Source organism: Dermacentor albipictus, chromosome 9, assembly GCF_038994185.2.
Source record: "Dermacentor albipictus isolate Rhodes 1998 colony chromosome 9, USDA_Dalb.pri_finalv2, whole genome shotgun sequence".
NCBI lineage: Eukaryota > Metazoa > Arthropoda > Arachnida > Ixodida > Ixodidae > Dermacentor > Dermacentor albipictus.
Genome location: NC_091829.1, coordinates 80677155 through 80705102, shown reverse-complemented (window position 1 = coordinate 80705102; position 27948 = coordinate 80677155). Strand labels below are relative to the sequence as shown.

The window sequence follows — 27948 nt, the reverse complement described above, 5'->3', positions numbered from 1 at the left end:
GCTAATCATTCCAAATAAAAAAAGGATATGATCGTATAGAACAGCATACAAATAAAGCCGACACTCCAAAGAAAATGTCGTGCTACTACAGTCACATGGTCACAGAAAGGCACAATGCGAAAAGCATTTTGCTAAACTTTTGGAGAGGAGGCTTTCATCTAGTCGGAAGTCACTTCAGGCCAACCGTGCGTGTTCAGGTAACTTGGGGACTCCCAAACTTATCTGAATTGCTAATGCAGGCACCCCGGGTTCATCCTCTTAGGAACGTCGTTCTGTGACTCATGTCGCGCCAAGCTTTGGCGTCGCTAAGTCGCCCCCACATTCACAGACACGCCTTGCGTAAAATAGTCTGAAGGGCGGGAATATGCAGCATGTGCATTCTCGGTGATCGCATCGCAGCTTGGAGCCACACCAGTCATGACAGCTAGCCCGTGCTCGTTCGTTACCTCGATGGGTGGTGCGCGGTTTTTGTCGGCCTTTTACTGACAGTTAACTATTTCCTTTGGCGATTCCGGCTTCCGTCGCTTGAGAATACCCGCTTAGTCCGTCGTAGCGGCGCACCCTAGTGTGTCATCCTTTATGCCTTCGCAAGAAAGTAAAGGAACAGACCCGGAGAAGAAGATGCTCTGTTCTCACTTCTTCAGGACAACGTAGACAAAAGCACGTGAAATGTTGCAGGTTTCATCGCACACAAAAGAAATATGGCAGCGTCTCGAAACGTTTGAAGCTGGGAACGAGAAGTGCCGAGGTTTCCAGATGATGGTAGGCTCACTTCGTTTGCTGCCGAATCTCGTTTTCGCGTTCGAACCAAGAGATGAGCGTAAACGTAGAGAAGAGTGGACGCTTGGGTGGCCGCATTCCCTTAGGGAACCTTCCTAAGTTTATGCGGTCACCTTAGGGCACCTAGCGCGCTGAGTGTACAGGCATCTATTTGTTTTCGAGAAAAGCGACTACTGCGTGTCCGAGATTTCTGTGTGTCAGATCACAGCACGAATGTAAAAAGTAAGCCATTTAAGCATTAAAAAAAGAAAACATACTCCGTGAGGAGGGTCGGCTTCTTTCTCTGCGGAGCACCGGACGGTATCGATGTCGCCAACAGTGGTCAGGGTGCTGACTCAACTAGAGCCCTTCCGGTGGAAGTGACGGCTGCAGGAGTTGTCGATAGAATCGCGAGCACGTTCAGCTTACTCAGTCCATGAGAAAATTACCTCGTACTGAAAGAGCGAGATGCGCATGGTTTGTGTCACGTTTCTTTTTGGTTCCGTTATCGCGGTACGTTATCTGGGAGCACCGTTAAACGCCTCTCAATCGCCCGAGACGGCCCTCCCTGCTGCGCCCCAACAATCGTGATTTGATGCCTTCATTTTTTCTTTACTTCATAATTTCTCAGAGTTGCGAATTCGTCTGGCTATTCTGCGAGCACGTGATGTAGAAAGAAATATTGCTCACGAGGTGTTTCTCGATGTGCCATGTTACAGTCGCGTTTGTTTCTATGACGCATGTTCGAAGCCACTTTGAAATAAAAAGGTATATATTGATCAGTTTAAAAACAATATTCATTGGTAATTTAGTGGTTTGTGCCAGAGAAATGAGTTAACGGTACGTGGTATCTATATCACATCCTGGATCTATGGTGTAAACCACGTTCACCACATTGCAAAGAATTTTTAAGGAGCTCACTCGACACACATACGGCCTCTTCGAAGAGCGAAGCGCAGCTGATAGTGGTCTCGAACAGAGCACTATCAGTCATCGATTGCTCTCTCTCTCTCTCTGTATATATATATATATATATATATATATATATATATATATATATATATATATATATATATATTATAATTGGGAAGCTAAGCCACTAACGTGAAATTTGCGCGCCGTCTACATCCAATACGGACTAAACACCGAGCATTAACAAGGATTCGCCCTGAATCTCGAACTTTTTGGCAGCGCCTACTCTTTCCACCATCCGGCACAAAATGTCCCCAAAAAGATCTTGTGTGGACAATCAAGAAATCCTGGGTCGCTGGTTCAGGAATTGTACTGATCTATTCTATATATTGTTATCGGGTGTGAGTTACCATGCGGAACGTCTACAATATTCATGTACTTCACATCACATTCTTCTAATATGGATCAGGGACATTGGTACCGGTGAACTTTTAAAAGTGAATATTTTATTATACCAACGCGTTACTCATTAAGCAACGCCACTGACTGCCACTGAAAATTATATTTCTATCCATATCCACAGTTCCATATCTCGTTCCGCGGAGCTGTCTCCACCGACCTTAATAAACTTCTTTGCAAAGTAAAAAAAAACACATATAAGGCCTAATTATGGCTCGATGAGCTTCTATAAGTAACTTTACTGCTATTTCCTTTCGCTTCATCTTGGTGAACCTAAGAAAAGAGCTTCTAACAAGCCCCAGTTTTGCATATATGACATTATGTCACTGCTGCTTCATGCGCCTTACGCACGACGTCTCCCGTTATAAAGCGATAGTAATCTGGCTTAAACGAGCAACCCTTGGTCCATCCAATCGGAGTAACTGATGCTGTCGAGAAACCTCTGGAATGAGCTTGCGCCACTGCGCGCTCACGCAGAAAAAAAAACAGTGGCGCCAAAGGTTCGCAAAAACACAGCCGTCCCACGTACGCGCTAAGCAATGGGGAGGAGGGAGCAACGTTGAGATTACGGGCTTAGAAAGCCTGTGCTTCCATCTTTCGCGGCTCTTTTTCATCAGTCTTAGTTGCAAATGTTTACCACAAGCAAATACTCAAGCTGCAGAGCCTTGTTTCATTCAAACATCTGCCGGGGGAATGAGGTCGGTTGCTTGTGATCGGCGATGGCGCAAAAAACAATTTTACAAAGCAACATATTTTTGTTACAAACGCTCGTGGGGGCTTATCACAATGTCTGACTGCTTACTTAAAAACTATTTTTTTTGTTTTATATCAAGTGTATGAGTTACCTACAGTGATTACAAGAATAGTGGCAAACTAAACTATTGATAACAGTAGCACGTAATATTCATACTGCAATGACAATTTGAACCTCTAGAGCTATTTACAGCGAGTTGCAATTTTGAAATAACCAAGGCCATTTTCACGAAAATCTGGGTAAGAAAAAATTATGGCGGAAGCCATCTCACGATGACTGCCCACGGTAATGTGATTGACATTTAAGTAATGTAGCGACGCACCATACTGCTGCAGTCACATTTATCTGAGATCAGGAGTAGCAACTATGGGAGTTACGTTGCTTCGGCTACATGCAACGTATGCTGTCTCCGGTATCGGCCTACTTTGCTTTTAACACTTGCTTGCCAATGTAGCCCAAGAGCATGAAGGTATGCCGATGACTGCATGGCGATGGATGGAGAAAGAAGGAATAAAGTCGATAAAACGACGAACACAGTTGCACGACAAAGGCATGACCACAATGAGATGAGAATTATGAAGTGGTAACTATGGTATAACGACCAAAGCGTGAAGACAATTGCATGACGAAGATTACGTCATTGCGCCGACAGTGGCACGACGGCAGCAGCATGACCACGGTATGACAACGGATGCATAACGGGGACTCTCTTATGACGGCGCATACACGGCAGTGACATGGCAACGACGGCAAAATCACTAGTGCACGACGACAGCACGATTACCATAGAATAACTAAGGAGTTGTGCTCTTCGACCAACAAATGCCGTACGACGATGGCTCGACTACCGTGGTATGAAGTTTCGAAGTGTTCACGAGGGTAAACAACAGCGTGGCAACGCTGGCATGACGACAATGGTGTCAGAACAATTTGCGACATGAAATCCTGATAATGAAGTTAGAGTGATGACGATGGATCAACAACGATGTCAGTACAACGGTGCTATGACCATGAATGTATGATGAAGACTGTATTACAACGGAGCAATGATGACGTGGCATAACAATGGTACGAGGGCAATGACTCGAAGGTGAGTATATCACGACGACGGCGTGATGAGGACGTGATGAGAGGTCTCCGGCCACAATTCGTAAACTGGAATACGAGCCGTAAAATAATTAGGAAGTTATTTGGGGAATTTTTCCTAATTAGTTCAACATGTGTTTCGATTGCTCGTGCTATTCAAGTCCGCCTGTTCAAACGATCCAGCTCAAGGACAACAGTTATGCTATCTACCACAGGTGAGTTTATAAAAGTCCTCAAAACTAAAGAAAGAAAGAATCACCCCTTTATGTATGCGGCTTCGATCAGAGCCGCTTTTTACCATTGTACGAGTGGCTTCAGAAATTCAGGAGGTATACTCATTCTCTTTCAAATCAGCAAACAACCACAACTGTATCAGGGCAACTCTTAGTGCATGACAGTTGCACGAAATTACTTGACAAATACATTGACGGCTGCCTTCGCAGTGCCAGGACTTGGTTACACTCTCTACCAGCCTGCGTCCTGAGACGGCGATACTCCTGCTGAATGACAGTGACGTGTCGTTTGCATCACAAGAGTGACGGAAACGTCCTTGGAATATTCGTCTTCTCAAGTCGTCTTGCCAATTCGTTTCAGGCTGCTCGTAGAAGTGGACACATACAGAGTGCATGACAGTGGTAATACGCTCATATTGTTCGTACATTTCTTTCTCTATGTGCGTGCGCGATGAATTTTTTACCACCTGGGCGACTGAATTCGATGTTTCGTTCTTGCTTAACTTCAGCTTCCTACAGTAAAGTTTCATGCTGCGGCAAACTTTGTTGTCTTTGTCACCAAAATGCCAATAACTATAAGAAAGGAATGCGCGGAATAGAATGTGTACCGTGCACACTCCAAGCGCGTACTGGTGCCTTAAAAATCGGCGCTCTTGAGCGAACGTTCCCGTTCTGTGCTTATTTACCGCGACAACAGCAAACGGGCTGTCACAACTGTTGCCACCACTCAGGGACGCGTACATCACGCTTTACAGTATTGTCTGCAGTGCTTCACGAAGTGCGCTGAAAGATATCGTCACTCCGAGGTGGTGCCACTAAAAAAAAATCGAGCAAGAACTGCACATTGTAAATGTTACACAGTACAAATTGGTGTTTAATGAAGTCGTTCGCAGTACAACACCCCATTGCCCAAAGGTAACAATTTGATCGCCGATACGACGGACTAGCTTTTTTTGTCTCTTCTCTGCGCAGTCAGTGTGACGCCTATGATGAATATCCTCGCTTCAATAAAACGATTGATTAATCCCTCCTAGTGGGTGCGTGTTATAAACATTGTAGGCCTAAACAACAGCAGCAGCCTTTACGACGGAGTATTATAACCTGATCAGGGGCACACCAACTCAGTTTCGGGCTGACAACTGCAGTGGTAACAAAATGCGACCGGAAGATAGAGATTGGGCCAACCAGGCTTAGTCAGCTCGTTCCACCCGGTGTAACCTTACCTCGTCACACGTTATGGGCTTGTTGAACAGGCGGCTGATATTCTCCTCTGCAATCTGAAGGCTTTTTTGGCGCTGCGTGATGCTCTTGATTTCATGACACCTAATGCCACCGTAGCGCTTGCCCTAGATTAGCACTCTGTGCTATATTTCTGTCGCTATGCAACCTTCGCAGAGTAGCTCTGCCCTGATGTGAAAATGCGAAGCTGGTATACAATATTCATAACGAAGACTGGAGCAAATTTTCTTAAAACTGTATTATTCGTTTCCATGAGAGTTTTCATTCATTCGGCGACTCAGTTTATTTTGTTGAATTCCGCGAGGAATCCGTAGAGCCGTAATGACAACGTAAATGCATGGGATATATAAAAAAAAATTCTCGCATGTGGGCCGCTTGCTGCTGAAAAGCATTGTTAACCCAAGGGGGCCGAGTCACCATTCCACACGAAAGAATATTAAAAGAATTTGATCCCACTTCGATTCTGGCAGTGGTGAATACATTCCTACTAAAAATAGCCATTGTTCTAATTTTATTGCTGAGATATCAGAAAACCTATGCCTGGCTCCCCAATATGTCAAAAAACGCCCCTATAGCTTCGCGTAAGGTTTCTCGCGCTAAAATCCCCAATACGAGGTTTTCAACTGAGCGTACCTAATATGTTGGACATTGGCGGATTAGGCTTAGCAGGGAACATTGCGGCTTTCTCTCGAATGAGCTGCCTGGTTACCGAGACTCGTTTATGCGAGGAACACAACGCCAACCCATATTGCAGCCTTGGAAGCCATTGATGGTAGGCTGGCCTTCGTAACAGTTGACACCGGAGGTGCCATCAAAGCGATACCATAATGTTAAAAAAAAACAGCGCTAACAACGTACACGGCACCGCAGAATAAATGCTGGGCCACACACGGCGCTGTCACGACTGCGTTTATTGGAAAAACACGATGGCTTTTTGAAGCCTTACATCGAGCGTGCGCACCTCTTCGATGTGAATAAAAGCACTCGTCATTCGCAACACATTCCCTCGTGCTCCCGTGTAAGATTAACACCGTTGTTCACTCCGGTTCAGCAAGCCCATTTGCTTGAAAGATTAGGTTACGGAAGGCTGACCAACACACCCACTACCTCATCTGATTATGTGAAATGTTTTTGACACTTCCCTTGTAATGCTATCATTGCACACAAAGAGGATTTCTGTGTCATCAAAGTACAGTTTACACTAACATTCAAAGCAGTGCTTTGCCAGCTTTGTAGATTTCTTGTCTAACAAATTCTGGTGCTCCAACAGCCTTACATTAATGCATCGGCCTGCCTGCCCTATATATGAAAGGCCGCATGACAAAGGGATTTGGTAAACAACCTCAATTATTCTTAAAGGGCACGAGCTTTTTCCCATGGTTTATTTTACAGCCTGTGCTCTTTCCTATTCCTCTCTCTTTCGTTGGACAACTGAAAGGCGATAGGTTGAGGTCACTGCAAGAGGGTTGGAATTTAATTAAATGCTGCAGTCTCACGCGCCATGAACACGATATGATGCCCCACAATGCCGCACAGTTTATACGTAGCATAAGCTGCTACGAGGAAAGCACAGCGGAAAGCGAGCCGGTCCCAGAATCAGGTGCACTATACCACGGTGCCTCAAAACGAGAAGTGTAACAACAAAAGATGGGCAACGTGGCGAGACGCGTACGCTCTGAGTGCTTCAATGAGCTCGCTAGCTTTGAAACGACCGAGTAATGCAAGTGATCCTGGGTCAGTCTATTTTGGAAAGGATCTTGGGTTAATGGTCAGAGTACCGCAGTACTAAGCTCGACGGCAAAACGTTCAATTCTGCGATCGCTCACACATAATTTCATTAAAGTGACGCGAGACACGAACCTACCTACAACGTTACCCACTATACCTGCTGCAAAGTGCCACGAATGTGGCAAAATGATTGCTTCGCGTTAAATTTGAGACGCATTCATACATCTAGCAGGACGATAATTGTTGGTTTCGCCCTTGTTAGCATAATTATGGGTGTTATTTCTTTTTCAGCACGACTCTGTCATCATCTGTCATAATGCCTTCAGGATATATTCGACTGTGTGCCAAAAAAGAAATGTGCTACTAGTTTCAAATCCTCGTGGGCTGGCGAACGACATTATCGTTTGCGACGTCGTTCTTTGGAATCCATCCGTGCGTCACACATGAATCATGGCCTTCCTGCATGAAATCTTGAAACTAAGTTTTGCTGCCTTTAAGTTCACGATAACTTCGTGAAGCAGAAAAATTTCGGGATCTTCAGAAGCGTAGAATGTGCAGAATATTATGTTGTTTATTAATACTGTGGCAGGGGCAGCTTTAATCAGGCACTAAAAAGTCAGATGTGTTTCATCTGCCTAAATTACGTAGCAATCCTAGATTTCTAAACGCAGAAGGGAAATCGTAGCTTTCGCAAGTCTACATTGTGTTCGAAGAAATGAATTCGCGAAGACGTCAAGCGGTTTGAAGGCAGAAGGGGGAAGTTTAGGAAAGTAAACATCTACTAACCATCATTTACATGTTGAATGAAACACCATTCGTGCTTGCACCTGTCATTCTCCCTAGTATTTTTTTTTCTTTTGTACTTTGTCATTTGGTTCAAACATTTAGTAATTGCCAAAACCGGACTCTTTCCGTGACAGGTACCGAGTAACAAAGCTGGGGTACGAAGTTGACAGAAAATGTAGGGTCGAGGCTTAAGCTACATGGTTCTGCGAAGCTTGGCAACTTGAAAGCAGTAAATTGAGGTAATTTAATTATTTGATAATATCTTAAACGTCATCCACTTTCACCACCATCGTATTAGAAACATGTCATTGAGTATGAATAAATGGCGTTAAGAGATGAGCATAAAAATAGCACACGCACACAGAGGCACACAATGACGAGCACTTTGCTTCAGCGTGCTTGATCGATGCGCAACGTAGTGACGTGACATTTTGTACGATGTGCTCACAAGTCTTCGCAAAACGAAAAACAACCAATCGATGAAAAAGAACGGAATACAAAAAGAAAACAACCAATCTCAAATGTAGGGAAACTTGCACAATCAACACAGCCTCCGCGCTGTCTTCGAGCCAATTCGTTCCCCCTGCCCGCTCCGTGGATTTGGAATTGAGCGTGCTGAATTTGAGTCGAGCTTCGGCTAGAATTTAACCTTCCGTCTGGCAACTTCAGCCAATGGCGTCATCCTTCAAGTGACCTGATTCAGTTTCTGCCCTCGCCGCCATGGCGCAGGTTCTCGGAGCGTTATGCTGCAGTCTTCGCGCAATGTTCGCGACTTTCCCGGCTAGCAAGGTCAGTTATGTTGACTATTCTGTTGGATATAGTAACGGGAACTGCTTCTTTACCGCGATAATGTGCACTAACGACTCGAGATCGCGGGGCACCGCTAGAATCAACAGGAACCTGGTAGACCTTGAAATGATCTTTCGCATTACTGCGTGTTATAGATATGCGTGTCATATCCGTCCGACGTTTCTTACGACGCCTCGTCAAACTCAAACCATAGGAACCGATCGGAAACCGGGAGGAAACGCGTTGATGGTCGGTTTAATGACATGTTCGTAAGATGGTCGCACGACAGATTGGATTGCTTGCACGCACTAATGTATCGAGGGGCCGAACCATCCGATCCACCGCGAGTGATGACTACTGCGACTCTTCAGACAATCTTGTAAATTTGTTTGCAACCCTTTATGGGTGACAGGTGGTGACTGTATTAGGTGGGCAGGATCGTTCTACAGGTGCGTTAATTCGGAAACACTTGTCCAAACTAGTCAACGTGCCTGTGGATGCGTACCGAAAAGATTTCGACTACTAAGGTAACTGTTGTAAACTCAGTAGCGCTGCTTTTGGAGTGGTACTGGTGCCAGTAGAAGCGAAAAGTGCAATTACTTCTGCACATATTTGTTATTTGTTTTGTGGTTCTTCTCGGGTAGCGTTGACTTGGACTCTGTATTAGGGATTCACCAAATATGAAAAACTGTTTACAAAACCTAAAACGACTAAACGTGATACCAAAGGGCCATGATCAGGTGGTGTATTGTAGCTACAGACAGGTTTAGCCCATGGTACCATCCGCTCACGGAAAGATGAAAAAAAAACACTCAAGGCACCACTTCGTGCATTGAGTAACCATCTAGTCTTGCTTGAATAAGCAAAGCCAATGCGTAATATCGTCCGTCGCTAACGAAGACGTCAGATTATAGATGCGCTATTGCTTTAGGACCATATTGGCGAACAAAGCTGCTTCAGATTATCTGGTGCTATAAGTGTGCTTTGTAGCTTACGCTCGTAATCGCCTATCTATATCGCTGAAATTTTTGGGGAGGGCTATTTCAAATCGATTCGAAACGAAACCAGAAACAGCGGATTGCCTTTGACCGCTAATACCAGAAGGCCAGGATGACGCATTGTCTGCCGCAGAAGTGCGTTTCGGTGCTTCTGCCTGATGAACTTTTTTTGTCAGTGACAGCTTTTAATCTCGTTTCTTACAACCGTGAACAGGAGGAAAAAATAACCGCGATAAAAATAAACAAGCCGCTGCTCGCAAACACGTGTTGTAGTCTATCATCTAAAGTGTTGCACTCTAAAGAACACGTGTTGTCTTATTTTCATTTTATAGCGTCCTAAAAGTTAATCAGAAATGTATTTCGGAGAGGCTGTGCTAGATATGCAAACGTTGCTTGCACAGGTGGTTTAAGAACGCTGCTGTTTGTAATTTTCACGGTCAAGTAGAGTCAGCAAGTAGATAATTAACAAACTAATTCTATTTTATTTATTTCGTGATTATAATATGCGTTTGTGAACGCTAGTATAATTTGCGAGGTTGGCGCTCATCAACCTACTCGGCTATTAGTCTGAAATTGTTTGGAAGCTACTGCAGCAATGGGCGTTTCTTTTAGGCACGTCGTTTCGCGGGTGCCACATGATACTGGTATGAAGGGACAAGCATGGAACGAACATCGTCAGCTTGAACGCTATTCATACGCCCGGTGCAAGATTTCAGCGAACCACTTCCGCGTGCCTTGCAAATCATTTTAAAGAAACCCTCAAGAGGAAATTAAGCTAATCAGGTATACACCTCAGAATGCGAACTGCGCTCCGTCGTTGTGTCTAACGTCCCTAAGTAAAACTAAAAGGTAGCGACATACATTTATCTTGCCGCCGTCGCTGCTGGGTGGAGCATGCGAGGAGGCAGGAGAGAAGGTATGAGTCTCACTATTGGCTGAGCACCATCGCGTGGTATCGTTTACGCCCTTTTCTATATATTTGTATTCTTTTGCACGTCTCGGCGCACTCACCACCATGAGAGCTGGCCATCGAGTTTCGGCGGCGAGGCTTTCGCAGAGGATTTCGGATGTTTTGGCTAAGTTTCATGGCAAACCGCATCATTGAAGAACTCATTTTTCGTATGTTAGCGATTGATTTTAACAGTGCTGGAGGTGCAAACGTGTATGAATGGAGCTTCTTGCTTTGTTGAAGGGGTATGGAGCTCAGGCATGGGTAAGAAAATGCACTGGGTGCTATTCTTGGTGCTCGTTCAGACTTGTTTTCCAGGTCGCGCTATCGTCAACAGGTGTATGAAGCTATGGGGTGTGTAGGCTGTGTTCTGTCATATATCGTGCTAGAAACGTAACACGTGTTATTGTATTACTGAGCTTGTGTAGCTGTGTCTGTCCATGCTTTTCTTAGGCGCTGCAACTATATTTTGCGAGAACAAGGTCTTCACTTCAAGTGCAAACGATTGGGACTATTGTGAGTAGGCTTTCTCCGCCTCACCATCTCGGCAGGATAATGTGATGTACGAGTTTGTTAGCTCAAATTGACTTGGAACTGCGTAAATGGAGAAAGTGCTCATTGAGGGAAACCATTTCTATGTGTAACTTCCGTCCTTGCATATACGCTTTGTTCCCAAACGAAGTACAGCTTCCACTGTGATCTTTGTGCTTGAGAGCCAAGGGCACCAGATTGTCATAAAAGCGTAGGACGAGTTTCACTGCATAAAGAGATGCCAGCGTCATGACGAAACGACAAGAATAGCTGAGATCGCCTGCGTTGATCGCGCGTGTTTCTACATGACGCTCGCGTTAGTGAGGCGAATATGTCACGAGTCTTGCGTTCGGTCTCGATAATACTAAGCTGATTGCATTATGAATCTGCACATGCTGGACGCATGTCAGTCGACTGGGTACACGCAAGTACGCACGTACGCACTTCGAGCAGTGCAAACGCATCCGAGCTGTTGAATTGGGAGCTACATAGCGCTTCACACACGCCAGCGCATCGCCTTTGGCGTTTAGCGCCTAAACATTCATCGCAGCCCTTTCACGCCGGGCAAGTGTCTTTAAAAACCAAATAAAGAGTCGGATCAATGCAATAGAAATAACGCGCGAAGGGGGGTTGATCTGTGCCAGCCGCGACAGTACTTTTGCGTACGAGTACTATGCATAGCCATCGACAACGTAACACTCAAACAGAGCTCTGCAATGCATTTGCATCGTGTACATTATGTATACACTATTGGAGAGAAAACTAATTCTGATTTTTCTGTTAGTACTCGACACTAAAATGAATCTCTACACCAAACTAGCGTCAACAGCCTTCTTCTAACTGGAAGCAGGCAGCCAACGCGAAGCCACAAAACAAGCGCGCAGTTACGCGCCGAAAAAGCACAAAAAAGCATCTGCTTCTGCCAGTTTCATAGCGTTCCATCATCGCTCCTAGCACGGCAAACCATAATCATACCTTAAGTACGGCAGAAATTCATGCGCGAGCACCTAACAATATTTTTCATGTCTCAGCTCGTTTAACTCTTTGGGCGGCTTCCGAGCAAACGGCCAAACTGCGAGAGCGAGCAGCGTGAGAAAGACCGAGCTGCGAGAAGGCCAGGAAAAGGAGAGGCCGGGTGAGGAGGAATGTGGTCCTTGAGGAGCGCCCCCTCCCCCCCCCCCCTTCCCTTAGTGTTACAAAGCGACTTTTTGCGGTCATGTCACCGCGCCGCTACGTGGTCTGCAGCAGTGACTTCTATCGTTGTACGCGGCACTCGTGCTCTCTCTCTCTCTCTGCCTCGTAACTTAGTAGGTGAATGGCTTTCTTTAAAAATACTGATAACTGATCTTCGTTTTGGAGACGAATACGAGAAATTGTTTGTGCAGGGGCTCGCAAAGATTTGCAAGGATTAAATTAAGTGCTTTATGACAAACGGTGCGCAATTGCCCAGTGCGTAAACTACTAAGTGGTCGTTTTATCGTCACTTGGTCACCTCAAAGGCTAGCAGATAGCTAGTCGAATTGCCATAACAGCTCATGCTTTTGCCCTTTAAACTACTACCAAAAGCATAATATTCTATTTAGTTATTTCCTCACTGTCCATTTAATGACAACAGCGTTTCCATTGAGATGATCGTTGAGCTGCAGAGCGCTTGCCCAAAGGGGCAAACATTTAGCGAAATCGCCCGTGTGTGCGTAGCTTAATAAACTTTATCGCTGTGTCCGTAAGGGCAAATCGAGTTATTCAGACATATATGAAGTCAAGGCACGCGGACAGAAAGATGCATGATTTGAATCAGGGTACGGCGCAGTGCAGACGTTGGAATCCGTCGGCTAGGGGAGCAATTGGAGCTGTTGTCGCGGGCGGAAACTTGCGGTTATCTTGTATACTTGTAAGTTACGCTTTTACAATACCGATAGAAGCACGCTTAGCGTGGGAGCGCGCTTGCCATTCGAAAAGAATTTAGACAGTTTATATACTGTCCATACACCATATGTACACTGTCCATAGACGTTATGTGCACTGCTTTATCTTTCTATAAATCTGTCTATATTCTTACATACAAAATCAGTACACTGTCTGTAGGGAAAGATTGGTAGGATGTTTGTTTTGGTTTGTGGCAATATATTTACTACGTGTAAAGAAAAGTCGATGTGTGCTTTCACATGTATTCCCCACTCTATAGCATGTCCATAGGTATTCTCTGTAGACGTTTTATATGCTATAATTGATGACTAGAGTAAGGTAATAAGTTCATAGGCCGTCTGCTAGCCTGCGATTACTCTGTAAAACGTCTATAGACGACATAAGCAAATATCTTCACTTTATATGTACGCAAATCCATTATCATTGCTGACGAAATACTAATTAAGCTGTTTTTGTTTTTAACGATGGACGCAAGTACATTAGCAATGCTGACAACCTGCTTAAAGCAGGCAGCTGCCTTGCGCATATATTGTGACCTTTAGCTATACGGTAGCGCTTAGGTACAATGTCTTTGGGTGCACGTGATGAGAGTGACAGAATACATGCACAACGCCCTGGTGACATTCTTCCATGGTTCTCCTCTGTCCAAGGTTCGCACGGATGAGAACCCTCCCGCAAGCAGTGCTTCCTGTACGACACTGCGGGTACAGCACCAAGTTCCTGACGGGGATTAGAACAGACACCAGCAAGCAGAAGTGGACCTCCGACAGCGATCTGGTTGCTAAGACAGTGAGTCGGGACTTGCTACATGGATTTGCCTTTAAAAAAATGCTGTAGACTTGTACGGCCTTTCAGAATCGCAATCTAGTTACTAGCCAAGCCATTTCTTTCAAGCGGATGCGCTAAAAACTTCAGTTGCCCACCATAAAATCACAAATTTTAGAACGTTCCCCTTATATAACTTGTCCATTCGCAAACGTGCCGGCACACAGCCTATTCGCGTACTTGTTAAATAAATATGACAAATACAGTAATTTTCTGACACGCATTTTAATTTGCGAGAACATTCGCCATATTTTTACCCTATTTTCACTAAATCTGGTGTGGTTGGCGTTTACACTTGCTCGGGGCAGCTGGTTATAAGTTCTGCGTTGTTCCTAAAGCACAGTTATAACGACCGGGGTAGCCTAAGGCAGCATTTTGTCCACACAATTTCATTTACACATTGCTTATAACCAGCATCTAACTTTAAGAAATACAAGGAAGATCCTGTTTTGAGCTCCACAGTGAAACCGGATAAATCCACTACCAACATTGTGTGACGCAAATTCGAGGAACAAAATGTTCGCCGCCGATTACGACACTGCCTAATCAGAAATTTGAGATCAGCTCTATACGTGTTGTCATTTCCCGATATCTTGGCTGGGGTGGACAATCTGTCTCGTGTGGCGCGTTACAAATGGTAGCGAAGTGTGGCTCGACTACCTTGCCAGTCTGTAGATTGCGGGAAGCAGCGCGTGGGTGACGCGCGCGCGCGCTACCCTGGCGCCACCTCGCAGCCATTGTCGCCGCACTACGTTTTCGTTCTCGCACTTCCGCCATACCCTCTTCCTCCGCAATCTGCCTCGTGGTTTCGCTGCAACCTCCTCATGTGGCATTGCCATTTGTTGGGCGTGTTGGTAAGCTGAAAGCATATTTAGCGCCAGCAAACAAGGACGGCCTGTCCGGAGCCAGTGATTCTTAGCACCCTCTGCTGCGTCGCAGGTCTGACCACCGCCGTGGTCAGTTGCTTCGCAGCTGCTGGGGACTGAGGGCCGGGGTTTGATTGTTGTGTTCATAGGAGGTTGTGGCCAAGTACTGCACCAGGGTGGCCAATCCTGCTCTGTGAGGGAGAGCGTTACCGGTTCTGGTCACCGGGATCAGGCCAGACTCCAGGCCTGTTTGTGCAATTTTATCAACACGCGGATTTTTTTTAATCCGGTGGAAAATTGTCGGCACCGGCATTCGAACCACGGACCTCTTGCACGCGAGGCGGGTGTTCTACTTCTACGCCACCGCTGCCTATGAACCTGGCAACTTGGAACCATGCCTATGAACCTGGAATATGAACCTGGCAACGTTTAACGCTAGAACGTTATCTAGTGAGGCGAGTCTAGCAGTGCTATTGGAGGAATTGGAGCGCAGTAAATGGGATATAATAGGGGTCAGTGAAGTTAGGAGGCCAAAAGAAGCATATACAGTGCTAAATAGCGGGCACGTCCTGTGCTACCGGGGCTTAGCGGAGAGAACTGGGAGTCCGATTCCTGGTTAATAAGAATATAGCTGGTAACATACGGGAATTCTATAGGATTAACGAGAGGGTGGCAGGTCTTGTTGTGAAACTTAATAAGAGGTACAAAATGAAGATTGTACAGGTCTACGCCCCTACATCCAGTCATGATGACCAGGAAGTCGAAAGCTTCTATGAAGACGTGAAATCGGCGATGGGAAGAGTGAAAACTAAATACACTATACTAATGGGCGACTTTAATGCCAAGGTAGGCAAGAAGCAGGCTGGAGAAAAGGCAGTGGGGGAATATGGCATAGGCACTAGGAATAGCAGGGGAGAGTTATTAGTAGAGTTTGCAAAACAGAATAATATGAGGATAATGAATACCTTCTTCCGCAAGCGGGATAGCCGAAAGTGGACGTGGAGGAGCCCGAATGGCGAGACTAGAAATGAAATAGACTTCATACTCTGCGCAAACCCTGGCATCATACAAGATGTGGACGTGCTCGGCAAGGTGCACTGCAGTGACCACAGGATGGTAAGAGCTCGAATCAGCCTAGACCTGAGGAGGGAACGGAAGAAACTGGTACATAAGAAGCCGATCAATGAGTTAGCGGTAAGAGGGAAAATAGAAGAATTCCAGATCAAACTACAGAACAGGTATTCAGCTTTAACTCAGGATGAAGACCTTAGTGTTGAAGTAATGAACGACAATCTTGTGGACATCATTAAGGAGTGTGCAATGGAAGTCGGTGGTAACTCCGTTGGGCAGGATACCAGCAAACTATCGCAGGAGACGAAAGATCTGATCAAGAAACGCCAATGTATAAAAGCATCTAACCCTACAGCTAGAATAGAACTGGCAGAACTTTCGAAGTTAATCAACAAGCGTAAGACAGCTGACATAAGGAAGTATAATATGGATAGAATTGAACATGCTCTCAGGAACGGAGGAAGCCTAAAAACAGTGAAGAAGAAACTAGGAATTGGCAAGAATCAGATGTATGCGTTAAGAGACAAAGCCGGCAATATCATTACTAATATGGATGAGATAGTTCAAGTGGCTGAGGAGTTCTATAGAGATTTATACAGTACCAGTGGCACTTACGACGATAATGGAAGAGAAAATAGTCTAGAGGAATTCGAAATCCCGAAGGTAACGCCGAAAGAAGTAAAGAAAGCCTTAGGAGATATGCAAAGGGGGAAGGCAGCTGGGGAGGATCAGGTAACAGCAGATTTGTTGAAGCATGGTGGACAGATTGTCCTAGATAAGCTGGCCACCCTGTATACGCAATGCCTCATGACCTCGAGCGTACCGGAATCTTGGAAGAACGCTAACATAATCCTAATCCATAAGAAAGGGGACGCCAAAGACTTGAAAAATTATGGACCGATCAGCTTACTGTCCGTTGCCTACAAAGTATTTACTAAGGTAATTGCAAATAGAATCAGGAACACCTTAGACTTCCGTCAACCAAAGGACCAGGCAGGATTACGTAAAGGCTACTCAACAATAGACCATATTCACACTATCAATCAAGTGATAGAGAAATGTGCAGAATATAACCAACCCTTATATATAGCTTTCATTGATTATGAGAAAGCGTTTGATTCAGTCGAAACCTTAGCAGTCATGGGGGCATTAGGGAATCAGGGTGTAGATGAGCCATATGTAAAAATATTGGAAGATATCTATAGCGGCTCCACAGCCACCGTAGTCCTCCATAAAGCAAGCAACAAAATCCCAATAAAGAAAGGCGTCAGGCAGGGAGATATGATATCTCCAATGCTATTCACAGCGTGTTTAAAGGAGGTATTCAGAGACCTGGATTGGGAAGAATTGGGGATAAAAGTTAGTGGAGAATACCTTAGTAACTTGCGATTCGCTGATGATATCGCCTTGTTTAGTAACTCAGGGGACCAATTGCAATGCATGCTCACTGACCTGGAGAGGTAAAGCCGAAGAATGGGTCTAAAAATTAATCTGCAGAAAACTAAAGTAATGCTTAACAGTCTCGGAAGAGAACAGCAGTTTACGATAGGTTGCGAGGCACTGGAAGTGGTAAGGGAATACATCTACTTAGGGCAGGTAGTGACCACGGATCCGGATCATGAGACTGAAATAACCAGAAGAATAAGAATGGGCTGGAGTGCGTTTGGCAGGCATTCTGAAATCATGAACAGCAGGTTGCCACTATCCCTCAAAAGGAAAGTGTATAACAGCTGTGTGTTACCAGTACTCACATATGGGGCAGAAACCTGGAGGCTTACGAATAGGGTTCTGCTGAAATTGAGGACGACGCAACGAGCTATGGAAAGAAGAATGATAGGTGTAACGTTAAGGGATAAGAAAAGAGCAGATTGGGTGAGGGAACAAACGCGAGTTAATGACATCTTAGTTGAAATCAGAAAAAGAAATGGGCATGGGCAGGACATGTAATGAGGAGGGAAGATAACCGATGGTCATTAAGGGTTACGGACTGGATCCCAAGGGAAGGGAAGCGTAGCAGGGGGCGGCAGAAAGTTAGGTGGGCGGATGAGATTAAGAAGTTTGCAGGGACGGCATGGCCACAATTAATACATCACCGGGGTTGTTGGAGAAGTATGGGAGAGGCCTTTGCCCTGCAGTGGGCGTAACCAGGCTGATGATGATGATGATGATGATGATCATGATGACGAAACATGGACGGAAGGGAGACGACAACAGAATGCGCTAATTTCAACAACTTGGTTTTCACGAAATACACCTATATAACCCATGCACATTAGCGCCACCTAATCCAAATCTTACCCATTCAAAAAAGCCGTCTCTTTATCTATCTAACCAAATAGAGACACGTGTGTTATGGCCCCTTCAATCGACTTGTTAGATCAGGAGGCGGCTTTTTTGAATGGGTAAGATTTCGATAAGGTGGCGCCACTGTGCATGGGTTATATAGGTGGATTTCCTGAACATCAAGTTGTTGAAGTTTGCGAATTGTGCTGTCGTCTTCCTCCCGTCCTTGTTTGCTGGCCCTAAATATGCTCCTCATGTTCTTTTCTTGTAGCGTCTTTCATACGCCTCTGTGCTCCGCATTCGCTCGTTCATTCTTCGCTGTACTCGTTCGCTAGGTTACGACGACGCTGACGCTCGCCGCAGGAACGCGCGCCTGAGGGTACGCTTTAATATTATTTATTTGTTTACAGCCTTCTAACCAAGAAATTCACGTTAAAACTTTGTCAAAAATTTCACCAAACATGACCCCACTTTCAAACAAACATAAACTTGGTGCCAGAGGTGTCTGGGTTTATAGGGTAGCTTACGTGATAGCAGGGGTATGGCAGTTTCGAAGACTTCCTTAAATTTATATTTTGCCAAGGCAGCGTTTGCTCCAAGCGCATTTATCTTAGTCCACAAATCTGCTTAAGCCGTCCACCAGTTTCACCAAATGTTCTGGGTAACGTTTTTTTATCTGCCTGGAAAACGGGCTCAATTTTAAAACACGTTTAAAACATTCTTAACGTTCCATAGCTTATGCACACGTATTTTATTTCGAAAGCCTCAATGAACACAACCACTTTCGGCTTTGCTCATACATTACACATTACGTGGCCCTAACTGTAACTAAGCATAAAGACGCTGCATCATTCAGTTAACCAAGATCACCAGGCCTACTTTATCTCACACACAGAAAATCAGAAAAAAGAGGGTTGAGCAATCATTTGTAAGGTTTCTAGTTCATTCAGTAATGTTAAAATTTTCAGACACATTGTACATAATGTGCCTCTCATTCGTGTTAAATATAGAGATTGTGTAATCAAAAGTTCTGGCCGGAAAGTGAAAAACATCGCTAAAAACAGGACGGCGACAATTGCGATGATTTTTTTTAATTTGTTTAACGAAAAGTGTAGTTAGTCCACACGTAGGTTTGCCCTAGTAATCCAGCAATTTCGGCAAATTTGATCGTGATGGAATTTGTAGTGATGTCACGGCTGCATGCAAAACTGTGCAACTCGTAACAGTAAATTATACATGGTCTAGCTCGCTTGATTGCGTAATTTATTGCGAAGAAAGTGATCGGCGGAAACACTTTTGTGCCCGCACGTGATCACGTGCTTCTTCTATTCATCAAATGTAAACTTTGTGTTTCGTATAGTTTACTCCGGACACTGGCGAATATAGTCTAGTATGTTCGCATAAAGCTTTCGAGCACATGTTTACGAATATACTTTTCCCGAAGTTATATTTATTTCGCAATGTTTTCGATTCCCACACTAAGTTATCTCTGTTTTTTGCCCCCACATTCTTGCTAAATTTGATTTCTTTGGCATGTTCAGTTGCCTCAGGACGGCTCCCCATATTTTACGCCACTCGCAACAGAGGGGAGCCCTTGCCTACGTGATTTATTGCAATAGCCCCATAAACACATTCGCCCACTTTGAGTTTTACCCTCTCAGCACCCATTACCTGGCCCTTAGTTTCATCTAACAGAAGCAAGGCGCCTCGTTGAGTTCCCGACAACACCAAGCAGAAGTCCTATGACATGTGGAAACATGGAAAGAACTATGCTCTAAGAATTTTTCGTAATGGTCATAATTAGGCTAGTAACGTTAGAATCTTGGCACGCAAAAGACTAAGAGCAAGCTTTCACTCGGCGGCTCCTATATGCATAAATTTATAGCACATGCACCAGTGCATAAATTTAATGATGCGTTCTAAAGAAGATATTGGGAGTGGATTTTTATTCAGGGCAGGAACTTTTTAATTTACAAATTTTCTCGAGAAAAGCAACTTTTCAGAAAACTATGAAGTTTCCAAATCTAACTCAGCAGTGAAAGCAGGTATCACAGATCTTTCAATTGCCTGTGATAGTACATCTAAAGCGGACAAAATTGTTGTAGTAAACATGGCTGTTAAATGCATCACCTAAATCTGAGAATAACTTTGGCAAAAGACTTGTAACCAATTGTACTAAAATCACGTAAAAGGTGAAAATAATACATCGAATTTATTCGCTTCGTATATCCTAACGGACGCAGTTTCCAGAACAGCGATATATGCACCTGGTGCAGAATTATGGATTTGTGAACTTTGCGCTTTTGGTTTTTTCAAACTTACCAATGTTCTGGATTTTTTTGACAAGAATCTAAAGTCTGAATTAAAATACAGACTTTCGCCGTCACTACAATTCGACCTTTTCTCTGAAATGCGACCAGTTTCTTTGAACTTAACCAAGCGGTTATCTTAAAAGAAAGCATTTCCGCATTTTACATGTGTTCGGATAGATTGGTCTCGAGCTAAAGTTTCCACGTGAAATGCCCTCATTTCTACCAAACGCAAATATTGTTTAACACAGAATTCGCCCTCGATATTGCGAAATGTTACTGATTACGGCAGCGTGACACTTACGAACACTTGCTTAGGACCTTTATTTAGCAACATCTGTATCTGATCCACATGCATTTAACTTCGCGCACAAATTTTCGATAGATGTCTGTCCATCTTTGTTTCGTTTGATCTTGATAGCATATGTATTGAAGTCTTTGCAGGGAGCTAACATTTACGCCCTACCTAAAACACACTCATATTGCTACAGAGCATTTGAATGCGCAATTTATTACAAATGACGCCATTATGCCACATATTTCACCCACTGCTTAGGCATTAGCCAGAACGTTCCACTTCTTTTCGTCAAATACAAAATTTGACAAAATTTGACAACTACAAAATTTGTTATGACACAGGAAAATAGAAAGAAGAGAAATTATACGCGAGGCTTCTATTTGAGCCAGGGTCGCAAACCTTAACCACAGTTCACACTTAGCAATTTTATTATGATCATCAATTTTCAAGGCAGTTTTTTGTACAGCTGTTTCAGAACTTTGCGAAATACAGCGAATAAAGGCAGCAGTACACATTGCAATGCTCGAATGTGTAGCTTTCTATAAAAGCTGCTTTTGCCTACATAGATTAAACATTTATATAGCGCTGGGCATGACATGTTTTCAATTTCAACGAGATAAGAACACCACCCCTCGCATAGTTCACCAAGGAGACTACCGAACGGCAACTGCTGCGTCGGTAAAGATCGGGAGAAAACGATTATTCAGTCGTTATATACAAAGCGCAGAATTATCCTACGCACTTCAATATATCGGTACATGTCACCCACAGAGCGGTCACTATTGCCTTTAAATATGAAACTCCTTTCTTTTATGAACCTGCCTTGAAATAGGGAACACTCTTGAGGCTATTTATATAACGCTTGCAAACGATCTGAAAACAAGCGGTAACAATATTTATTTTACCCCTAAATAACACAAACGAATAAAGATTAATATACACCTTCCTGAGTGATTTAGTTTTTTTAAAGAAATATGGAAACTGGCATATATCGTTTTCGATCCCTTGGTCTAATTTAACAGTTTTTATGTCTTACTCCGTCTCTCAGATAAGCCAGCATATAAACTTCTTGTCATTCCTTTTGGTGTGGGAACTTGCCTACGCAGCTTTGCTGTCTTTTATGTGTCGGTTGCTGAGATCCGCATGCACCCTGCGAAGTACTTCGTTTAGGACTGGACGCTTCACAAGAGATGGCAGGTCCCAATAGTAACGACAAAACTTCACTGGTACTTAGTGGTCAAATAGCGGCAGCTAAGTCAGCACTTTTTTGTACAGTGCTGACGTGGAGCAGACAGTGGCGCCCAATTGGTGTCGAAGCGTGCGGCGCGTGTACCTGTATGTTTCTCGCTAGCTAAACGAACGACGCAGTTGCCGCAACGGTAAATCCAAAGGCTGGCGTGCGTACGTAATCTGCAGAGCTCTTCGTAGCCTTCTGCGCATTAGCGTTCAAGAAAGCGGCAGCACTAATACTCTGTAATGATGGCCTCGCGAGGTGCATGACAGTCCCCGGCACACAGTTTCTTGAAGGCACGCAGAATGTATGACAGGCTCGGTCATGCAAAGTACGTTCTGCATCCGCACTCCGGGTGCATGCACTGCTGAAGGATGTATTTGCTGTGCGATAGCTGCGCGAAAAGAAAGACGCGTCATCCCTTTCCGACGAGAACAGCAAGACGTCGTAGGTTCCACAGCTGAAACTACTGCGCGCATATTTTCGCAAGAGCAGCTTTAGCGCGCCGCGTTCAACGAATACTTCCCGAAGATTAGGGGAAGAAGAATGAGTGTTTTGACAGTTCGATGGCAGCGCAGTTCTCGACTCAGGAACTTGCTCAATTTCCTTGTGGCAGGCGGCGCCAGTTTATTTTTATTTTTTCTGTCATGGACACGTTCCCCGACGAACGTCAACAGATGACCTTGAGACGCACGCACTGTCGCGCGAGAGCTTTGTCGCGTCTGAGCATTCAGATGCTGTGTTCGGTGCCTCAGTTGCCCAGCTCCGCTGTGCCATCTGGCTATCCCAGGTTCCCTTACAACAACTCCCACGGTGCGTGGAATCTGCAAGATGGAAATCTAATGGTCGCATGAGAATATGGCCTCCATGGAGTGAGCGAGCAGAGATATCTAAGATGCCCAGCCCTTGTCATGGCGTTACTAATTTCTGACGCCATCGTCAATGACCGCTGTAACGTTTTCAAGTATTACCATTGCGTCCCTTTGACTTGTCTATCCGCTTGCCATGGCAGTCATCTTCGATGGTTTCCGCAAGAATGTATTTTTTTTTTACGGTGACAGCAATTATGTTCGCAGATTTGGACTGCCATTGACCTTCTGTCCGTCACGTTCACTATAAGCATTGTCTTCATCGGCGTCGCGCAAGAGCTTACAGTGATGAGACTATAGAAACGGTCGAAAGCGTTATATGCCAGCTTTGAGATGAAGCTTTAGCTCGGGTCGAGCTCCCACGCGGCCTCTTCAAATACTTGTAAAACGCAAAAAAGCTGTTTTGAAGTAACTTTTGGACCAATTTTAATGAAATTTTTTTTAATGCGAGAGATAAGGGTACATTGTAGTGACTGCTGGAAGCGGAATTTCGATTTAGGGCATGGATTGTGTAAAAAATTTCAAAAATTCAAAAGTTAAAAGATATAGAAGCACAATGTTCACAAAATATTAGCTCGGCATCAAAAACAGATCCCGCAGCCCTCTAAACGGCATCCATTAGACCATTCAAAGCGGACAAATTTGATAGGCCAATTAATATATTACGTGAATTTGTTACGAAGGTTACAGGGGTTCTGCAAAAGCTGTGCGTCCATAATACGAAATTTTTTTCAGATTTATGTGTAACAGATAAAATTTGTCTGCTTTAGATTTACTAATAGGTGCGATTCACAGAATTGTGATATCACTTTTCGTTGCTGAGGTAAGGAGTTGCAAACTTGATAGTTTCGTCTTCCTAAAGTTTTTCATTTTTGCCAATTTTTAAGAAAAAATTGACTACCTAAATAAAAAAATCTGAAACTAAGATTCACTCGATTTTATGCTTTTCTTTTAAATGCTACAAACCTCGTCAAATTTGGTGCACTCGTTGCCGAGAAAACGTCAACTCTCCTTTTACATGTATTTATTAGGAGCACCCAAGCTAAAGCTTCGTCTTAACGGTTATCCGAAGTAAAGTAGGTGGCGCAAGAAATTCATATTTTCAAAAAGTAGGGCGGAGAATACGGACAATATGCACGTACATTTCGAAGCTTGTACCAAATTTTTTGTAATTGTTATTGGCTTGCTCGAACGCATCTTACTAAATTCCCCAAAATTTTCTCCACTTGCCTTTCAGATGAGTGACATTGAAGAGATGAGATGAGTGACATTGAAGTCACACTCACTTCAATGTCACTCATCTTGTAGCTCGATCTTATATATCTTGAAATATTAGCACTTGTTTATTGTATGCCTTTAATTGGTCAAGAGCCAATAGAGACGGCCAGTTATTGTTCTTGATCAACTTTTTTGTTGTAAAGAGATCCCGTATTAAACAGCTAGCCACTCCAACATATTTTTCAGAGAAAATAACGCCTACAATAAAATAAGGGTCTCCTAGTTGTATATTGATCACGCCTGACCCATAAGATGTTTAGCGAGCCTAAATACATGTGGTCAATGCTTGTTTTCATGATTCTGCTTCCTAAGTACTCTTCTCTGGCATAGGCATCTATTACTTTCATGAGTCCATATTCAGCTAATAAATTCAGGTAATCGGAAACTACTAATCTTGCATCTTGCAGAATAATAATATTCAGGCCCCATCCATCACTAACTGTTTTTCATTCATATGCTGTTGAAGGGAAGCGCTCGTTTCATTCAAAAACATATTAGTATCCTTGCTTGGTGGCCTGTATATGCCACACAGTATATATGTAACTGCTCTTTTGTTAATAGATACCGCTAAAACTTCTGCATTTTGAAAGTTAACATCAATCCTAGAAGATATCCATGCGTCTTTAACAAAGATGAACACTCCTCCGCCTCTTCTGTTCTCTCGACATATTGCGTATTCATGGTAACCGTCCAAGTCATAACAAGTCTGTCTGGTTGCATCCAGATTTACTTCTGTTAAAACGATCATGCCAGTAACCACATTTCCCGACAAGTAAGTACATAACTGATCCGAGTGTTTTCTTATGCTTCGTTTGTTTATGTGCCGTATGCTAATTTATTGGCTAAGTCCATCTTCAGCGATTGCACGCTGAATGTTTTTGTCCGATTGAGCGAAATACTCAAATGCAGCCATTAAACTATTTTTCCAAATCATTCTCTGTATCAACTTTAATCACTGAAGCCCCCTCCACCTTTCTAGCAAATATTTTACCGTTCCGCGTCCAAACGAACTTGCAGTTCTTCAGGTTTGCAAGGCTTCGGCATTGCCAAAATAAGTTTTTTTTTTATTTCGCGTCAAGTTTTCATTCATGAAAATCTTATCACCCCGGAGGGCACTTCTCTTGGATAGCCAAAGGTCTCGAGTGGCATGGTCAGTGCACCTGACAATGATTGGCGGAATTTTATCTTTTCCAGCTATGTTTCTGTGAATTTCTTCGATTGATTGTTTTGCTGGTGCCGGTATTGCGAGCCTTCTACTCAAGTCCGTAAGTAGTTGGTGCAAATCTTGTTCAGAGCATTTTGGTATACCATATATTTTAATGTTCTTTCGCCTGGAACATCAACTTGGCGCTCTTTGGTCACATATGGCCCTTGCGCCAAAAAAACCGTACTAATCAATCAATCAATCAATCAATCAATCAATCAATCAATCAATCTTTCGCCTGTAATACCGTTCAACACTATATAGACTTTCCTTTAGCTGTGCAATTTCAGCGTCCCTAAAAGACAGTTTTTTGGCCAGCTCTTCTGATGATTTATTTAACTTTTTTATAGTCATTCCCTGATTCCGCGTCCTGTCCACAAGTTCATCATATTTTGAAGCCAGCATTTCAATTGACTTTTCTATTGTCTCTGTTGTTGCTCATTGGCGGTCTGCTTTCTCTTCAAGGCCTTCGAGGAATCCTAAAAGTTTGGCAACCAGTTGGTTCATGGTAGCAATCTCCTCGCTTAAAAACTTTGACCCATCTGAGTTTTTTTTTTTCAACTCTAAGCTTATGCTCATCCTCATCGCTTCTTTCAGATTCCGAAGGCCCGTTGTCTTGTTTCAATGCGACAAAACTTTTACACTCCCAGCTAGCGATTTCCGTTTCTGCCATACTCTGGGTGTTTTTTTTGAGCAATTCCCGTGCACTTCCCGCATGACACGAACTTTGACATTGTTTATATAGAATGTATTGGGCATCCTTTTCAAGCAGTTTGGTACGTGGCGTGCACTGTTTTCTCGACATCATTAACACACACTAACCACAATATAGCGACCAAATGTGCAGTCCAGGGGAGCATGGAATCAACCTCGCTCATATCTTAAATTTCTCTTTCCTAGAGGCAAGAAAAAACTGTTAGAGATGTGTTCACCGTTCTACCGGACTGCCGCACTTTAGTGTGTAGCATATTAGACTATGGTAGCATCATGTATGGTTCACCCAGATAGTCTTACATTCGAGGATTTGCTCCAGTTCATAACCTCGAACTACAACTGGCAACTGGTGCTAACAGGACATCACCTCTCCAGATCTTACACGTTGAATGTATTGAGCCTCGTTTAGAGCATCACAGAGCGCTACTAACTTTTTCTTACATACTGAGAATTCAGTCCTCACCCCAACACATACGCTACAACATTATCACACAGTGCAACTCACGCTTACCCTATACAAATGAACCTAAAATTATTAAGTCACTTGTTGTGCGATATGAGGAATATTGTCGGGATTATAACATTCCTCGCGAAGTCCTGCAGGTAGCCTAAGCGCTATACTACCGGTAAAACAAGACCACAAGTTTCTGGGTGTTCCATTTGATAATAATTTGAACTTTCTCGTACACAGAAATAGCCCTAAATATAAAGCGAACAATGCGCTTAGGATCCTTAAAGTTCTGTACCGGAAGCGCTGGGGCTCTGACTGATATGCCTCCTATGCATTTTCTACACTTTGGTGCGTAGCATATGATAGCATCATATATGGTTCAGCCAGACAATCTTACGTCCGACGACTTGATCCAGTTCATAACCAAGGAATACGACTGGCAAGTAGTGCTTATAGAACATCACCTGTCCAGAGCTTACTCGTTGAATGTAATGAACTGCTGGAGTGAATACACAATAGGTTTTTAATGGATTACATAGTTTTTCGTAAAGATTGAAACTGAGGTAATTCTTGGGGTGGCAGTGGCGTAACAATTCTTTCTCGAATAGGCGGGCAAGACCTCTCTCTTTCTTTCTCTCTCAATTTTTCAAATGTATATATATATATATATATATATATATATATATATATATATATATATATATATATATATATATATATATATATATATATATATATAAAGACCAGTTGCCTTCACCCGAAAAGATCACGTTCTCGTGACGCCTGCGGCAAAAAAGACGTTCCACGTCCGCCGCCAAGGTCTGTGAGTGGTGGCGCTGGCTAACACTCCCAGGGTTCTACTAGTACACATAAATACCCAAGAAAGTGGATGGGGATACGCCGCCGCGGTAGCTCAATTGGTAGAGCATCGCACGCGACATGCGAAGGTTGTGGGTTCGGTTCCCACCTGCGGAGAGTTGTTTTTTCATCCACTTTAATTTCCATTAATTTATCGTAACTTTATTTCATTTATTAAGCACATGCAATTTCCTCTATGTTGTCCTTGGTGTCAGTGTTTGTTGGCTTCTCCTTATATTACTAATAAAAATCGGGTCCATCGGTTAACCCCTTTCTTCTCGTTTACTACCTAACGAAGGTCTCGAATCCGGCAACATTGATGCCTTCAGGTAGCATACGTGGGTTTAATGACCAGTTGCCTTCACCCGAAAAGATCACGTTCTCGTGACGTCTGCGGCAAAAAAGACGTTCCACGTCCGCCGCCAAGGTCTGTGAGTGGTGGCGCTGGCTAACACTCCCAGGGTTCTACTAGTACACATAAATACCCAAGAAAGTGGATGGGGAAACGCCGCCGCGGTAGCTCAATTGGTAGAGCATCGCAC

The 27948-nt window shown here is 43.8% G+C and overlaps 1 protein-coding gene across 5 annotated transcripts in view; it reads left to right on the top strand.

Moving 5' to 3' along the window:
- Positions 1-27948, top strand: part of LOC135914989 (transmembrane protease serine 13-like) — a 264995-nt gene that overhangs the window by 220392 nt on the left and 16655 nt on the right. The window contains exons 1-3 of one of the 5 annotated variants that reach the window (XR_011508279.1): positions 8479-8745; positions 11146-11208; positions 13800-13938. Coding sequence is in view for 2 of the 5 variants with exons in the window: in XM_070524838.1 (XP_070380939.1) it covers positions 13810-13938 (129 nt within the window). In the remaining 3 variants the exon portion in view is untranslated. Of the gene's footprint in view, positions 1-4472; positions 4606-8478; positions 8746-11145; positions 11209-13799; positions 13939-27948 lie in introns of those variants that run through there. The other 4 variants (XR_011508280.1, XM_070524838.1, XM_070524839.1 and 1 more) reach the window with 4 other exon arrangements.